Source organism: Balaenoptera musculus, chromosome 12 (assembly GCF_009873245.2).
Source record: "Balaenoptera musculus isolate JJ_BM4_2016_0621 chromosome 12, mBalMus1.pri.v3, whole genome shotgun sequence".
Lineage (NCBI taxonomy): Eukaryota > Metazoa > Chordata > Mammalia > Artiodactyla > Balaenopteridae > Balaenoptera > Balaenoptera musculus.
The window spans coordinates 40,817,530-40,836,365 of NC_045796.1; the positions used below are offsets into that span (position 1 = coordinate 40,817,530).

Sequence of the window (18,836 nt, forward strand, 5' to 3'; positions counted from 1 at the left end):
TAGATCTATTTCATTCTTTTGTCACACAGCATAACCATACTCAAACCAACCCTGCTCTTATTCTTTTATATCTGGGAGGCCCTATAGCTTTAAAATTTTAGCATCCTCATCTTTTTATGCTTACTTCTGTCATGTGTGGATCTACTAAATTACTCACTTTAGACTCTATCACACATCTCATTAATTTTATATTCCAAATTCAACACTCTAATACTTTATCTTCTCTGTTGAATAAATATCCAAATATGTTAATCAATGTTGCACTGAATCTAGCTAATAACAAATACTGTCCTTTTAAAGATTCTGGAATCTTGTGAATCTTATTTGCCCATATCCTCATAACCAATGGAAATGTCTTTGATAATTGTGAATTGATGCAATAAAAGTTTTAAAAAATCACACAGGATATAAAGGCTATCTTTATACTAAATTAAAACTTTATTGAATAAAGAACACTCTCCAGAACACATGATCAGATGGACTAGGTCTACATTACATGCAATGAAGCTGAACATGACAGTAGTTTAACATGGAATGTCAAACAAATTAGTATTTCTCATTGTACAAAACTGCTTATGTAGTTGACATGCAAGAAGAAAAGTATGATACTCTGCATTTTCACTAATCATCCGTGATGAATTTTAAAAAGACATTTGAAGAAACTGGTAGATTTCTTTAGGATAGATTTCAAATAAATTAGTTACATGTGTACAATTATTGAAACTTCTTTCAACCTCTCTTGCATTCCAAATAAAATCTTAGTGCAAACATCAAAGTTGCTGGTTACTCCAAAAGACTGTCAAACTCATAACAGAATACAAGTTCTGAATTAATGTGCATAAGTAGGACAAAACCAAGAATACCAGTTACTGCAAAATTCATTTAGGCACACTTAATAGTCCACTCTAAGCATTTTTTCTAAGTCTGTCACATTAAGTACTAAAGCCTGTTTACAGTACTAAAATTCTATCATTCAAGCATCAATGATTACATTTCAGGAAAAGAAAATCATTCATTTCAGCAATAGCATTACTGCTATATTCTAAAAAAAGAAAAAAGAAAAAAAAAAAAGAATCATAATTAACAAAACCAGTATCCATAATAGGATACATGGGGAAAAAACATTTTAGGGGAAAAAAAAAATGTGCTTTACTTGCACAGCAGGAATTATATAATGTAAACACCATATTGGCCCACACCACAAAATCCATGAGAAAGGTTCAAATTTGAACACCATGTGTGCATTATTTTCAAATCTGTGTTTGTGAGTTTATACTGCATCTGCTTGTACCAATACATGACAAATAAAACACACTGTTCCACACACATTCACATACAAGTGATTGTTAAATATTGAGCATGGCTTGCTTCCCTGACTTTAACTCAAAAAATGTTAAGTGATATCCCAACTGTTTTTTAAATGTCTACAGAAATCATTAAATGAATGTGAATAGTAGTTGAGGAATGATGCAAAGTGATGGTAATAATAACGTGGATGTAAAAAAGAATGTATGTATAACTGGCTGAGATTTGCAAATGCATGGAAAGTCTTCTTCTGTGGGCCGTGTCTGAACTTTTAACTGATACCAAGAATAAAAAATATAGTAGCACAAGTCCATTGACACCTGGAGGGTCAGGCCTAGAAAGCTTACCTTCAAAGTGCAAATTTTAACAATGGAATGTTTTAGCAGGGACATAAGGACAATCCTTTGTCTTCTTCTTGATAAAGAGAAGAAGTAGGATGTTCAGGAAGTATTTTCTCCTGGCCAAAGTTATTTCAGTTTCTTGGTAAAACAAAAAAGTATTTAACTAAAAATATCACCCACCCACTCTTTCACATACACAGAAGTATTCTTAGGGGTGTGTGGGGAAGAAAAAACCCTTAACTATGGATCACCTAATGTAACTTTTATTTAAAATTTAAGTTCTTTGAATCAACTACATTAAATACCAACATGTACCTCCCTCATCCCTTCCCTCTCCACCTGCCTATCCCTAACACCCCCAGTGAACCAGGTATTCTAATGTCTTTGTGTTTTCTAAGCCTCGTGACAAGGCTGTTGAGTACCACCTCCAATGGAAAAAAATGAACACCTAAGGTGCACTTTCTATAGCACCTTTTTCTTCTCCACAATTGAGTGGAATCTTTATGCTCTCAAGACTGGACCTAGATCTCTAGGTCATCAGGCCGAGGTCGGCTGCTGGCACGACTGCTGGCTCTGCTGGAAGGCCGCTGGTCCACAATGGCTAGAGGCTGTAGTTCATGGCCAGCATCGAGCTTTTTAGAATTCTGGGGGTCATCAGGAAAATCAAAAGGCTGTGCGTGGGAGTTAGAGATGGTGCTTCCTGCCTGCCCCATTCGATTTTGTTCTGCACTGTAATTCGCCCAGTTTTGCTCACTTGCTTGTTTGTTGTAATTGCGGCAGGAAGAATTGTTTCTGTCTCCGGTAACCAGCTTGTACCCGGGAGGAGACATGGGTGAGAGGGGAGCGGTTGGGGAGGAGCAGCCGTTGAAATAAGCATATTTTGGAGATCCACAGTCTTTGGAGGGGCTCAGTGGGCTGGTGGTAGTGTGGTAAGGATCGCTCTTTCCCTTCACGCGATCCTTAACACCCTTGAAGAAGACATAGAAGAGTTCGATGATGTTCAAGCCAAGAGACACCAAGGACACGACCAGCATGAAGATGATGAAGATGGTTTTCTCTGTGGGACGAGAAAGGAAGCAGTCCACCTGATGCGGGCAGGGATCTCTTTTGCAAGTGTAAACAGCACTCAAACTGAATCCATAGATGTACCACTGGATCAGCAAGAAGGCTACCTCAAAGACAGACTTGAAGAGGATACTGATGATGTAGGTTCGCAGCAAGCCCCCTCGCATTTTCACCTTGCCGTGCTCTTCAATGCCATACTTGAACTTCTTTATTTCAATCTGCTTCAAGTGCATATCCACATTGACACCATCAGTTTGGGCAACTTTGAGTTCCTCCTCTTTCTTGTTCAGTTTCTCTTCCTTTCGCATCACATAGAACACATGAGCCAGGTACAAGAGTGTGGGAACAGACACAAATATGATCTGCAGGACCCAGAAACGCACATGAGAGATTGGGAAAGATTTGTCATAGCAGACGTTTTCACAACCAGGTTGTTGAGTGTTACAGCGAAAGGCAGACTGCTCATCACCCCAGGCTGACTCAACTGCTGTCCCCAGTAGCAGGATTCGGAAAATGAAAAGGACTGACAGCCACACCTTCCCTCCAGCGGTAGAATAGGCTTGAACCTTGTCAAGGAGTTTGCCTAAGGCACTCCAGTCACCCATGTTGCCTGGGCACCACCTGAAAAGAAAAAGACAACTAAATGATCATAGACTACAGATTGTTAGTTTAATATACAGTTTCTTTCAGCCAGCAGTCAAAGTACTGTAAAAGGTCTCCTATCTTTCTAGCACTCTTCAAAAACAAACAAATGAACAAACAAAAAAACCACAAGTGCAAACTCTTCCATTTTCCCCTGAAAAGAGCTCTCAAATTTTCTTGAGATACGCTAAATCTTAGAAACAGCAGCGCCCATGTGCAGAGTAAATTGCGATCTTAACCTTGCGAAGATGTATTACTTGCTCAACCACTGTCTTACCACGTGACTTGAGAAGTTGTCTGCGCTAAGTGTCTGCTTATTTTATCCCTCTGAACGGTCCAATTAGAGGACTGTTCTTACCTGATAGGCCTGTGTCTGCATGCACACCCGAGCAAAATGCTGATATGTGGTATTCAAAAAGCATGGGTACCTAAGAATTGAGGTAAGAATGCCGATACCCATGCACACGCATGCAACCTGTTTTCAAACCTCATTCCTATTACATATAGTACTTTATTCCTAATTGTATCCTGAAATGTTTCTCCTTGGTAATTCAAGTGTCATTTGTGCATACTCTACAGTGTAGTCATTTATACTTCTCTGTTTCTTCTTAAGCAGTGACTTATGTGGTTCAGAAGTCTGTCTTCTGCCCAGAGGAAAATACGTTGTACTGAAACACACCATTTTGACACACTGTGTCACTAGATGCAGGAACCTACTTTCAAAAAACAAGACTAAATGCACATCACATTTCAAGTAAGAGTTCAATTGACCTCGATACTAATTATAGCCTGAGAAATAAAAAGACAACTTTAGTGTTATCTCTAGTAAAAATGATTGGTTTTAATCTTTGGTTTGCTGTACAAGTAAGTTCCTTTACTGGGTTTTGGGCCCTCAGTCCACGTACTCTATTTAACTTCCTATCAATACCTAGATATCATAAGCCTAGGACTTCCCCATTATTGGGGATGAGAAATAGCCTCATCTACAGATATGACAGGAATCCCAAAAGTTATTTAGTTCAATTTATTCTTCTAATGCCAATAGTCCTTTTAACTGATGAAAATTGAGGTCTTAAGTATATAGGAAATATTCACCTATCCGTAGAGCCAGAAAAAGACTTTCAATCCCAAGACCAAGGCTTCCCAATGCACGACACTGGTCTTAAAATTATAGAAAAGCTGGGTTAACGTTAGAAATGTTTCCGTGCTTTAATATATACAATCTTAGCGGGGGCTGAAATCTGGTAAGAAATGAATAACACTGCATGTGGCAGCCAGAGAGAATATAGTCTAATTTTCAGCAGAGAGTAATTGGAGGGTTCAGAATGGGATGAAGTAGTCAAAGATTATTTAATAATTAAAAACAAGCAAAGCAAAGACTTTTCAGGAGCTTATTGAATTTTAAATAGTATAACTAAAAGTAGGATTATATAGGCTTCTTAGAAATATGTTTGTTGTCTGGATATAAAGAATTTTTCACCTGGTATTAAACTATAAGCCATCTTCTCCTTGTGGGAAGTAAATGAGGTCCATGGGAATCTTCTTCCCCACCAAGCAATATTACATTTCTGTCTAATGCCTGTACCTCCTGGCTATAGAGGCCAGAAAAAAATAAATTGGAAACCTGGCCTGGGATTTCCTGGATGGAACAAAGAAGAGATGGCTGATCCACAAACTGAAACTGTAGCAGCTATCTAAATTAGCAGTCTGGGCTGGCCCAGAGACTGGTGCCAAAGAAAGGGGGGTGGGTGATGGGTAAAGGTTGGAGGTGCATGGTAAAGGTTGGAGGTGGGTGGGCAAGTCACAGGAAATAATGCCCCCCTGCCAGTGGTCATAAAAAAGGGAGCTTCCCCTCTAGGAAGGGCCATTTTAGATTGTGAAGCAACAGTGAAATTGATGTATGGAAAGAGCAGTCAAACAAGAACAAAGGCTTGTAGGACTGACAAAGAGAGTTAAATAGCCAGGGAAAAGCTGGAAAAGCTGGAAAAGCTTGAAGAGAGGGAGAAATTTAGCTTTGACGGACAGTTTGATATGAGAGAATGTAAAAGAAAGAAACTACAATTTAGCAGAAGACACTACACTGGGAATGAAGAAGCACAGTCCGTGAGGGTCAAACAAATAGAACAGAATTTTTGAAGCTCTATCAATAGACAGTTTCGATGTGATGATGTGTAAATTGGTCCCGATTCTGTGTAGAGAATTACAATATTTTGCCAGTGTCATCTGCTTTTGTTCAATACTCCAATTTTGGGGGGGTGGGGGTGGGGGGGATGAATGACAAAAATAATCAAGTATAAAATGATAAACTGCACACATCTCATCACATTCATGCAATGATCGAGCTCAAGAAAAACTTAACGTGCTTCAGGTACACTGAGAAGTTGTCATTTTAGTCAGTGTTTCATTATTATTCAAAGTAAAATATGTAGATGCTTGTGGCAATTAATTACTAAGTTTCTTTACACTCTATGGAAAAATAGAACTTGACTTTCATATAATTCTGAGATTCCACAAAAATACCCTACAGTGCCACAGTATGTGAACTGGGTCACTGGGCAGCTCTCTAGGTAGTAGCCAAGTTGTCTTTTCTTTAAGCAGCCACCCAGTTGTCATTTGCATTAACTGAGTTATACTCTTTCATCTGAATGAGATGAATTATCCAACTGGACACCTAGTATCCTGTAACATGTAGATACCTGTTATTAGCACTATAACAAAAATAGTTAACAACAACAACAAAAAGAGATAACAAAAATCGTTATCTTTTTGGTAGTCATTCACTTTGCTGTGAATTAAAAGTTCTATCAACTGGTTGTCCCCTCACCCCATTATTTTCATTTTTCCAAGTCATAGTTGAAAAAGTAATGCCCTTTTATAAGAAGAGGTCATAATTATGTTTATAGAATCCCTAGCATTGATTTACAGACTATATACCCCATTCACATTCACTAGTATGAGACAGGTATATTCCTTATTTGATATATGATAAAATCATGGCAGTTGGGCATATATCCTGTATATTCATGCCTTCACCTCTAGGTTACCAGGGTGGAAATTTATATGTAGATTAAGGTCTAGGTTAAGGAGTTGTACAAAGTTCTCATTAGGAGCAAATGCTTGACAGTAGCTGGACCATCCTTCTTGTGTCCTCTATGTACCATATTAGATCACATTTTCCATTGCTCTTCATGGCCCTCTAGACTAGAAGCCAAAAACCAGTCACGCCAGGTGTGACCCGCCCAAGGACCCTCTGGGCCCTTTGCAGCGGTTCCGAAGGGCATCAGAATCACTTAGCAGCATGTGTTAAAAACATACATTCCTGACAGTCACCAGTTTGAATGAATATCATGGGGTGAGAGTGGGGGGTGGCTGTGAATCATTCTTTTGTTTCTTTTTCTTTTTCTAAACAAATGCACCAGGTGATTCTGAAGTAAGTTTTCAGGCCAAGAGGCAAATGTTTCTTGACATTTTTTGGTGCTCTGTCTCATCTCTCGTTCAAAATATTTAGGAGTGGGGAAATGTCAGGAGAGCAGAAAGGGATTGAGTGTCTAAAAAGGCCAAGGGGATGGGTGGGCAGGGTTAGTATGAGAAGCAGAGGTCTCTGGGCAACTGGGAACTGAGCTTACCCTTTACTGTACAGCCCCCGTCCCTCCACCTCCATCGGCTGCTCCCCAAGAGCACAGGGACTCAAATGCTTTATTCAAAATGAAAAAAAAACCTTCTATTTTAAGTTACTTTTGACCGTCCCCTTTTCCAGAGCCATATAAACAAATCACTGTGCCAAAGCTACAGTCACGTTGCTATGTCATTAATGTTCTAATAATTATTAGGAGAATTAGAATATATTTTACTTCCAATTTTAAAGATTTTCCCAAGAAGAGACACTGTAATGAGTTGAGAGTGGGGAATTAAAATAAAATAAAGGTAAATAGGATTGCTTCCTGATAAAAATCCACTTAATGGATTTTTTTGGGGGGGAGGGGGCGGAAGTACCGTGTGTGTTTCTAATATCCTAAACCAAAACATTATAAGCCCCTTGGGACTTCCCTGGCAGTACAGTGGTTAAGACTCCGAGCTTCCACTGCAGGGGGCTCAGGTTCAATCCCTGGTTGGGGAACTAGGAGCCGTCATGCCCTAGGGTGCAGCCAAAAAAAAAAAAACCTATAAGCCCCAAAACTAAACTGTAAACTCTCCTAATGTTTTTCTTTAATTTTTGTAAGAACCCCTCTCCCCTGCAGTAAATGTCTTTGAGTCGGCTCAGTTGTGACCATTCCTCTATAGTTACAACAGCCAGATGTGCTTTTGGTAATATTCATAGCCACACATAATTAACATAATCCACATTCAATCTGTCAGCAAATTCTATAGGCTTTATCTTGCCCTGAAAACAGACTATGAGTCTCACCACCAACCCTGCTCTTAGCCTGATCTCAGCCATCATCAGGTTACATGCCACCTTTCTTCAGGTTATATGACAAGAGCCTAGTTACCCTGCTCGCCAATCTGCTCTCCTCAGTCAGTCTTGAAAAACTAACAAGCTGATCTGCCTTGATCAGCTCAGTTCCCTGCCCATGGCTTGTTCTGGTATCACCTCATCAGTCAGCACTCTAGGCCTGTCACTTGCTACTCCCCTTGTTCTGTTTTTGTTTTTCAATGGCCCTTAGCTCTACTTGATATATTATGTATTTACTTGTTGATTGTTTGTCTGCCTCCATGACAAGGACTTATCACTATCTGCTTTCCTCAGCTAGAATGTGAGCTCCATTAGGGAGTTTCCTTTGTCCACTGCTGTATCTCCAGTGCTTAAAAGAGTTAAGAGATATTGAATATCTATTGAATGAATTAAAATCGGCTTGTACAAAGAAAGGTACCAGGTTTCACCAGTTTTGTTTGTTTGTTTACTATCTCCTTGGGACTCTCTTAATTATAGTTACATATCCCAAACTTCTGAGGTTTCAAATTAATTAAAAAGAGACTTCCACAGTAAAAAAAACAAAAAAAGTGGTATTGTCAGCATCTCATATTACACGGACATTTAAATTTTCAAGTGATAATTGCTGTAACAGAGAACTGTCTGAAACAGCATACTTTAAATGATTCCTGAACAGGCAATATGACTGAATTAAGAAAACAGGCTCTTTAACAAAGAATTTCTTAAACAAGGTCTTGAATTTATTACACAAGGGCATAGTGATTTGGGATTCTTGCAGAACTGCACCAGGTATCATAGATATATATGCAGTTTCACTATTATGCTGTTTCACAGGTTAAGATTTTAAAACAATAACACCAAAAAAAAAAAACTTGTGTTGTCCAATTCTGTAGTATTCTAATTCTGACTGGACTACACAATTCAACTGTCGCTGAAAGAGACCCCACAGTGTCTTGCAATAGAAGAAATAACCTGTTAAAACTTGTGTTTATTTCAAGAATGATAAATCTTGGGGTAAGATTGGGGCTCTGAAGGGAAGGGTAACAGCTGATACCAGCCCTGGTTAATATAACATCTCTATATAGTTTGAGTGTATGTTAGGCAGTTAAGTGATTTGAATCAGGTGCCATAGAAAATGTATATTCCCAGTTCATCAGGTAATATACAACCTTTGTTTCCTTATACCTGGGTAGTTAGCCTAACTCTGTGATGTATCAAACCTATTCCGTGTAAACCTCTGTTCTATTTAAAATTCTGTCTCATGGCTCCCTGATTAGCCTTAGATTCCTTTGTAAAGACTGAAATACTGCTACATTTCTGCAGGTATCTGATGTGTGGCATTGCTTTTTTGAGGGAGGTGGGGTGGGGTACACACTAACAAGCCTTCTTTCCTTGGCCCTCACCCTTTTTCGTCACCCAGTCGGCATACATCAGCCTCCACAGAATGATGAGATGAGATGGGAGTTGAGGAGTGAGGGACTCCATCCAAAGAGACAATCCCCTCCCTAGTCCAATAGCTATCACTCAACTCCCCTACTAACGGAAGTTTCTAATGGTCACTTGAGGGGTGCTAGAGGAAAGAGCCTAAGTCAGAAGCTGCAGGCTAAAAGCCATCTTCTTAGATTGTGATCGGATGGACTTTAAAATAACGCTATTTCTATCAGTTTTGGTGCTTTCCCCAAATGTCACCTCCAAATTTACTATTTTTATTGAACAGCCTAGTTATCTTGTCATCATATAAACACACTCTTAGAGCCCTCACAAGTGTATTGATTAAGAACAGTCTATTTTCCTTAGTGAGCATTGAATGAGTAACTCATGCACATGAAGCTCTTAATAAAAGCTCAGTAAAGTTTAGCTATTACTCTTTAAATGATTTTTAGATATAGATACAGCCCACTTATTTTCTAACTTTGGCATCCTTTCTTTAGCAAAATAGCAACTAAGAAGTGATTAACATTTTCCTAATGGTAATCAAAATTAGTTTTCTAGATGCTCCTGTAATGAGTACAATATTGCTATTTTAGCAACTTTAAAGAGATTTCTGAGAAGGAGGAATTTACCCTTTATTAATTAATAGGGAGAAAAGACCATGAAGAGGGTCTTTGTGTTTCTATTTGGAGGCATCTCCTCTAAATCATGGAAAAAGTCATATACTATAGAATGTATCTGCCTAGAAAGCTAGGAAAACTTGGATGTGAAGGTTATTGAAAGTTAAGAAATTCTTAAAGAAAAATTTTTACATATATATATATATATATATATATATATATATATATATATATATACGGCTCACCCTGATTTGTGTTTTAACTTTGGCAAAAGACAGTATGTACATACATAGCCAAATGGTGAATCTAGACAGGCAAAGTGGAGACAAAGTGGAGAATTTAGGTAGTTACCCGAAGGAGGTTGGGGGAAACTCCCGTTGAGGAGAAACTCTGGGGATATTTTTTAAACTTGACGTATCTATACTGAATATTGACATTAGTGGTAAACACTAGATAATTAATAATTAATAACTTGTCTCCCCAGAGCTGAACTGACTAACGTGTGTGAATACGCTCCAACAATCTATTCAAACAATTGAGAATCTTGAAGGGAAGTCAGATCAGAACAGGAAAGGTGGAGTAGAAGGTATTAATCACTGGTGACTTTCCTATCATTCCCTTCCCTCGGTATCATACGTAGAGGCTCTGAGGCTCATACCAAGCTACCCCTCTGGATATCATCAGAGAAATGAAGGAATGCACTGTAATGTGAGGTTTCCATTCTTCTCTATGCAGGAATTGGAAACATGTAAGTAACAAAACAACTCTCAGTATCTGAAAACACACCCTTTCAGACGCTTGCTTGGAACCGTGTTTCCCAGGGTCAGCAATGTAAGAATTACACTGTAAAGGGCCAGGAATTGAGTGGATGGGGCGGCAGTGATAAATTATAAAAGGTAGTAGAAAAATGTGGAACATATTTAAACAGTGAAGAGAGTAGGATTAAAGCATTACCACTGCATTTTCCAGGCAAAGGACAGGTGATAACTATACTGACTTTGGAAACTACAAAGCACCAGACAGACACACTGCTAGGACAGAATAACCTTCTGGCAATCTGGCCTACATAGAAGAATTACCCTTTCTCCTGAAGGGTTTTCTACCTGGCTTTTTTCATTCTTTGAGACAGAGTTAATTTAATGAGGTCTCTGCATTACTGCAAGATTTTATTCTTGGCAATCCTTGTATAAGTTAGGCTTTTTAAAAATTTTTCATAATCTACTCTTCAAACTGCCTGAGGCATTTTAGACTGAGTTCAAGTGTGCCCAATGATCAGAGGGTGAGATTAAGCATCTTTTCATTACCAGCTTGGTTTGGGAAGCAGAAGAAATTAAACCCACCTCCAAATAAAGCCACGTCTATTTTTCCAACAGTTTATAGCTCTCCTCTTCCCACCCCCACTTTGTACTCCTGGAGAGAAACACAGGCACGCCCTAGGGTGAGGATGAGGTTGGTCAAGGAGAGATTTTGATAAGCTTTATCAGAGATGCTCTGTAAACATCTGGATGGCCAGCCAAGAGGATAGGGTGGGCGAGCCGCTGCTGGGAACTCAAGATTTGAGTTTCCGAATTCTGTACTGATCTGCCTCTGGACACGTCATTAGCTCTTTACTCATTTCATTATGGGGCTTCCTCTGCTCTCCCCACCCCATCCCTATTCTTGGGAAGTTTTGAGAACTTAGAAGAGTTACAAGTGCCATTTAGGCACGGTAATTCCCAAGGTACTCAGATTTCTTTATGGTTGATACAGTAGGATTCAACAAGTTCAAAAAAAAAAAAAAAAAAGGACACTGCGGGTGCGGGTTTTGGAAGGGAAATTAGATTGACACATTTAATTCAATTAATCACTTGCTCTTCTTTTACCATTTGGCCACAGTCCATCTCCCCCCCGCCTCTCTCCCCCTCCCCCCTCCTTTCCAGTGGCGGAACTCGGACCTGCGCTGGGTTTGACTGTGAGGATTTGAGGGAAACTTCTCAGCAAACGTTCCCAAAGCGCGGAGGCTCGGCGGTGCAGGAGCCCCGGGCGAGCCGGGCAGATGATAAGATGGCAGGAGGCGTCCCGAGCCCTCCCGGCCCCAGGCCCCCGTCCTCGCTCCGCAAAGCTTTCATTTTTATTTGCTTTTCAGCATTCTCTGGTGCCAATACTTCAAACTGCAGGGTCACACCAAGAATTTAAACTAATTAGTCTGTGGAGTTAGAACAGACAAAATCCCTACCGGACACGAAAACGCACGGTTGCATTTCTGGCTAACAGAATGTGTGTTACCCATAAGAACATGTAAGAAATTGAGTCCTTTTAAATAACAAATCAGTGTTATCTTTGCCTACTGGCAGCACCGCACCCTGCGGCTCAAACTCAAAAAAGTTGCCCAAGAGCTCTGAAGTCTGCTACAGGTTCCGACAAGGGGAAGGCTGCGGGGGCGTGGGGCTGGGGGGCGCTAGCTCCCTCTAAGGCTCCGATTTAAGAAATTTCGTTTCCTATTCTTTCTAGGAGCCCCTGTCTTCGGAGACCGTTTTGGAAATGCACCCTGGCATATACTCTCTTCTAAACGTCCGTTCTCTCTCTGTTAATGCTTTGTTAAGTAACCACCACCCATTCAAGGGATTTCACCTCCTGAACTGCCAGCGTGGTCGACTCAGTGGTGGCTCTCCTGAGGTTCTCAAGATTTTTGCATAGTGGTTGCTAATACAGAGTAACCCTTTACTGTTGCTTTAAGAACCTCAATATTACAGCTCTGATTTTTATACCTTTTTGTTTACCGGGTAAAATTCTAGGAAGGGACCACGTGGAAGTCAAGCAGCAAGGTCTTAACAAAGCACTTTGTTAAGAAGTTTGCTTTGCAAGGCTATAGAACATCAATCAAGATTTCCATATGAAAAAGTACAAAGAGTAGAATTCTATAGCAAGCACGCTAAGCAAATTTGCACTTTGATTTTTCTGCTGTTGTCATTCAAACCCCCAACCTAGGCCCCCTAACCCCGCCCCCCTCAAAGTTACAAAGCACCTAGACTACTACTGATTACCCAAAAAAGTAAAATTATCCTCTAAAATGGAGAACCAAATATCCAGTAACTTTATTCTAATATTCTAATCCTAATCAGAAAGATCTGAATCTTATTTACCTGTTGCATTTTTAAAAGAAAACTTTTTAACAGTCAAAAAGTAAATACCGTAAGTTCAATTTTAAGTTTAAAACTATAGACACTTTCAAGTTCATCATTCCCTTTACAATATCATATGAAAGCTACATTTAACAAATTTTAAAACTTTAGAAAAGTTTTTCTTGTAGAAAAAGAAAGGAATAGGTAAAGGTCTTTTAAAAAACTTACTCTTTCTCTTGAAAGAAGTGAAGTAGACACGCCAAGTGATTGAACTCCTCAGAGGATGAAGTCAAATGCAAAAGTAAGTCCAGGCCCTCAGACCTGTCTATTTAAAGTTTAAAAGTCTTCAGCTATTTGGTACTTTCCTCGCTCCTTCGCCCTAATGAACGAAAAGTGCTGATACCTCATAAAAGCTTTTTTCTTACTTGGAGCACAGAGCTTTTAAAAGTTTCAAGCCACTGACTCAACAAGGAGGAGGGCCTAGAAGAAAGGGGCGGGGAAGAGGAAAGGCGGGCAGGAGAGTGGAGAGGAAGCCGGCGAACGTGGACGGGTGAGGGAGAAGAGGCAAAGAGGGGTAGCCAGCCCGGATAAAGCTGTGCTCTAAATCTGCTGACGAGGGAAATGAAATAGCATTAGAGACGTGAGTTCCACTACTTACAACAACAATTATGGGTTTTAGTTAGTGCTTTTTTCACCAAAAGTCCAGGGATGATAAAAAGCAGTGTATTTTAGAATATTACTACCTTTTCTAAAATTTTACTTACTGTAATATTACAGTAAATTAATGTGGTGGAAAAGAGTATAGCCAAGGCATACTTGTTTCCTGTTGGCCAAGGTGTGTGAAGTTAAAGGTGAAATTAAAGGTGGGTGTGAGTGAGTTATTTGAGCTAATTCCTCTCCTCTTAGTTTAAGTGGGGACAGTGAACAAAGGAAATGGAGATGGGAGAGAGAAATTTCAAAAATGAACATTTTATGGTGGTATGCCCATCCCAAATCCACCTTCCATCCCCTTGACTGCTTTGAATTTTATTCTTTACTGCAGTTTAGCAAAAACAATGTAGTTTCATATAACAATAGTTACAACTGTATAATATATTATACATTTTGACTGTGAAAATCTTGATACTGACCTCTGCCAGATCTCCAGGGAACTGAAAATTTATATCTCAGCCCCATTCATGCCAACTCACTAAAAATGAAATCTCTTTTGTAGTGAAATGTCAAGATATTTTTATGAAATACTCATATGTTAAGTTGGCATTAGGTGGGTCCCGAAACTATCAACCTTCCTTGAGACCATCTCCGTCTCTAAAACCCACTGGATAGTTTTCTGCCTGATGAGAGCAGAGGTCTGCATATAATTTTTATGTGCTTTTCCACCACTTCCATGGTCCTCCCTCTTCAGCACTCTGCATTAGGGTTTATAATAGCCTGAGTCATGTGGCCTCAATCTTAGAGTGGGTAGATCCTTTGAGGACACTCCAGATGCCATACTAGAGGGCTGTGGTAGGACAATTCCCATAAACTGGCTTCAGTGATTCTCCTGAGGTTGGGCAGGGAAATCTCTTGGCCATTATTCTCTGGAAACAAAGCAAACTCATCCAGCCTTAATACTCTTTACTCTTCTCAGTAGTACAGATATCAGAAAAGAAGAGGATGGCAAATGTTTTCTGATAGATACCTCTCCCTAAATTTCATTTCATTGAAATGGTTAATAAAACACCTTTTGAAATGTTGTAGTGTTAAGACACAGTTTTGCTCTCTTATTTGCTGGCTATGCTATTTCTAAGGGTACATTTTTCTTTATGTTAAAGAAGGGGGAAAAATAGAAATTATAATCTGACTTTCAAGTCTTCAAGCTCAGCAATCCATAAATATTGTTTTGGTCTTGTATTTATATTGTCCTTTCCTTCAAATGAGTTTATTGTTTTGTCCTAACTAAAAATTACTTCCCGTGATTCAGAACACATTTACGAAAATATAATTTATTCTTTTTATTTTAAGAAAATCTGCTTTCCCTCCCCCTTAAAAAAAAAAGAAGTCTATGCTTCATTTAATTTATGTAAATATTTGGTTTATTTTTGTAAAAGGATTTATCAAGTACAATTATTACTGAAATCATCCATTTTATTTTTTAAAATTTCCTAAAATGCTAATTCAGAATTAGTTACATGAAAGAAAAGTTGCAATTGGCTATTCTATAACAGGGTTTTTTTTTTAATGAAAAATTGTGTTTATTTCCAATTCTGTTTTGTTAGGTGTATAAAATGAAATTGTTATCTAAGTATTCTGGAACCTTTTCTTTTTAGTCTATTGCTTATGTGACCAACTGGAAAGAGAAAGAAAGAACTTCTTTATACCAAAATAAGTTACTCATGGAAATTGCTTAAACCATTTTCTAAGCCAAAGAGATTAGTCATAGCATTAGCCAGCAATTAAATAATAAGTTCTCCTAACATGGACTATACTATATCTTTTATTTCTAAAGTGATTTCCACAAAATCTTTCATAAAAGATGAAGACATTCTATGTGATCTTCTCTTCCTTTGGAATAATGCCACCAAGATTTGATCCTATGAGTAAGAGTGCTCAAGAAGAGCTGGGCCGCTGAATGGCTTCCTTGTTGGAACATTGACAACAGTTACCTTTCATGGACCCCTCGAAGCTTCTCCAAATGTCTAGCAGCAACTCCTATTATACTTCATACTGTAGCAGTGCTGGTGATTTGTATTTTGACCAATAATATACATTTTTTTAAAGCATCCCATTTATCTGACCTTAGAAGCTTATCTCCATTGGAATCTTTTGCAAAAATTGTGGGATAGGTTTTTTTAAATGTTTCTCTCATATTCTCAAAAATGCCAATGCCATTTCATTAATATAAACACTGACTTTTCAGAACTGTATATTCTCTGACTGCCAGGCCCTGTCTATGCAGAAGAAATGGATGCGGCCTGATGTGCTAGGCAACACTGCTCTTTGAGAGATGAGGGACAGTCCCTTAGAGTTCTGTCCTCTGCAGAATTTCTTTAGGTGCCACCATGAGCCAGGCCTTGGACTCCGTTTTATCCACGTTGCTCTGTGTATTGAGAAACACACATTATTGGCACAGTGAAGAGTAGACTATTTTTCAGAATCGTGCGAAGTATTTCTTAATATGAAAACCAACTGCAGTTTTTGATTTTTACCTTTGTTTCAAAATAGCAATTTTTGAAATTTTAAGAGATGAATGGATTAATTTTTAAGGATTTTGAGTGCTTATCTCACACAAACTCTGATGGATTACTCCCACTTCAATGCGTAGCATGGATGTTAAAAAATAATTGATGGATAAAGATTGAAGATTAGTAAGGAGAATATTGTAATGGTAGAGGAGTGAGTTAGTTATAAGAACCTGAACTAGGGTACTAGGAGTAAGAAAGGACAAGAAGGTAGATTTACCAGAACTTGATGACAGATTGAATGGGGAGGACAAGAGAGGAGTGCGGAAACTGATTTTGGGGTTTTGATTGGGAAAATGTTACTAACACACACACAAAAAGGAAGTCCGGAGGAGGAACTGATTTGCTGAAAGATATTTAATGATTTCAACTTGGAAAATTTGGTATGAAGAACTGAAACATCTTGGTGAAGATATCTGGCTGGCAGTTTCAAACATGGGCTGTGGAGTTCAGTTTAAAATTGCTATAAGATTTGGGGTTTTACTCATAGAATTGCTATTTGAAACCACAGGTACAGGTAATATAACTGAGATAGTATGTAGGTAGTGTGCCAAAAAGACAGCACTCACACAGCCTCAGTGGATTTCCTTATTTAATACAGGCAAAGAAAAAGAATGAAGAAAGAGGCAAGGTAGAATCAGGTAAAGGAAAGTGGGTTTATTTGTAAGGAAAATATCACCCTGGTACTTGGGGGAGTCTTAATTTTGGAAAAAAGGGCAGTTACTCCTTTCAAACAAGAGTGAATGAAGACCATAAAGGAAAAAATATGCTTTAAAGTAGAGAGTATGTGCTTTAGAAAGCTAGGGTTTAAAAGTAACTTCTCAAATAAAGATGAGGTTATCAGCTGACTCTCAGATTAGAACAAGTTGATCAGAGTTGAAGTTTGCAATACCTCTGTGGGAATCCAAAGGCAGCTGTAGAAGAATAAAAGGATTATCAAAGACTGGGAGGGTCTAGGATGATTTTGTATTGGATTAAGATGGCATTGTCTTATGGATTTCCTTTCATTAACATCAGAATAATTCTAACCAGGTACCAAATTTCCATTTTATCTAATGTTTATTGGACTGTAAGGAAGGAGAAAAAGTTAATTTGCAACCCCAAAAGTATGCAAATTCAGAAATACTCTACCCAAACTGGTAAAACCAGCCAGGAAATGGGTTCTTAAAGTGACTGTTGATCAATCATATTTCCTTTGGAATAGTGTAGATTTCCCAACATATTGCCCACTTGTGCTAGAATCCTTTTTCAATAGATATATTTCTGGGGTCTGACAATTTACTTTGGAACTCTAGAGTATTCACTTAACTGAAACTTGCTTGCCATTTATTATCATTCTGTCATCCTTGAGAGGGGTTTGAGGATAAAAGGTTGTCTCAACCTGGGTAAAATCTGAACTTATTCTCTGGCCTACACCTATTTCCAAGTGAATTTTTCTGTGAGGCTACACACAAAGTATTTGTCAAGGGAAGAATTTTTTGTTTTGTTTTGTTTAATGGGAGACTCCCAGCCAGTAGATAAATATGTCTTTGGCTCCACCTTCTGTACAGAGTGAAAATCAGCATCAGAAGAAGTAACTGGTGAACCATTTATTTAATACTTTAACTTTAAATATTTTCACCTTTTTTATTAAGCATGGTTAATTTTTTGGATCATTTGTGAATGTTTACATTAATTCATTTAGCAAATATTTATGTCTCAGGAACTATGCTAGTGAGGGTTTGTTAGTTATACAGGAAAGTAGTTACTGATATAAAAACAAGGTCCAATCTGTTGGAAGTTTTAGGTGACTTTTTAAATTCTTGGAGATTCACGTTGTCACCTACAACAAAACGCTAGAGGCCAAGGTCAGCTCAATATAAAGTCAGAATATTATCACCCAGTGAAGTACACCTTAAGGACATGCAAAGCTCTTTCAGACCGAAACCATCAACCTACTCATTCCCTGTAGAGGCTAGGTTTTCCATCATTAAGTTCCACCTTTGGATTAAGACACTTGAGTTTTTAAGAAGGTGAAAATGGAGATGAAAGTATATTCTTGGAAAGGGTAAAAGAAAAATTAACAAAAATTAGTTTATCATTGTGACTTAACAAAGACAGTTTGAAAAGACTGAGGATATAAATTCTTATGGGAATGAGCAGAAATGAATCAAGGGGCCTGTGAACTCACCTAAATTTGATAGAACTGACCTTTAGTTCTTTTTGGCACCTATTAGTGCACATCACAAAAGACTGAGGTGTATTAAAGCTACTCCCTCATGACACCAGTACCGGCTCAAAATAAAACAAGCCTTAGACCAAGTTTGGCTTCACGTTTAGATACTTATTTAATAAACACCTATTAGTAAGCAGACTCTAAACATTTCATACAACTTGCTTTGTATTCTCTAGAAAGTCCCAACTCTCTGTTCTTTTTAGGTGCTGAGACTACCACCTTGCATGAAAAGTTCTTTTTTTTTTAATACATTTATTTATTTATTTATTTATTTATTTATTTTTGGCTGCATTGGGTCTTCGTTGCTGCGTGTGGGCTTTCTCTGGTTGCGGCGAGTGGGGGCTACTTGTTGCAGTGCGTGGGCTTCTCATTGTGGTGGCTTCTCTTGTTGCAGAGCACGGGCTCTAGGCACCCGGTCTTCAGTAGTTGTGGCACGTGGGCTCAGTAGTTGTGGTTCACAGGC

At 38.6% G+C, this 18,836-nt stretch overlaps 1 protein-coding gene across 1 annotated transcript; it reads right to left on the reverse strand.

Annotated features, from left to right (window-relative positions):
- Nucleotides 1-411: 411 nt before the first annotated feature.
- Nucleotides 412-13,364, reverse strand: GJA1 (gap junction protein alpha 1). The gene is made up of 2 exons (XM_036871801.1): nucleotides 13,166-13,364; nucleotides 412-3,332 (listed from the first exon to the last, which is right to left on the reverse strand). Exon 2 carries the CDS (start codon nucleotides 3,314-3,316, stop codon nucleotides 2,168-2,170), a length of 1,149 nt encoding a protein of 382 aa, XP_036727696.1. The 5' UTR covers nucleotides 3,317-3,332; nucleotides 13,166-13,364; the 3' UTR covers nucleotides 412-2,167.
- Nucleotides 13,365-18,836: the final 5,472 nt, after the last annotated feature.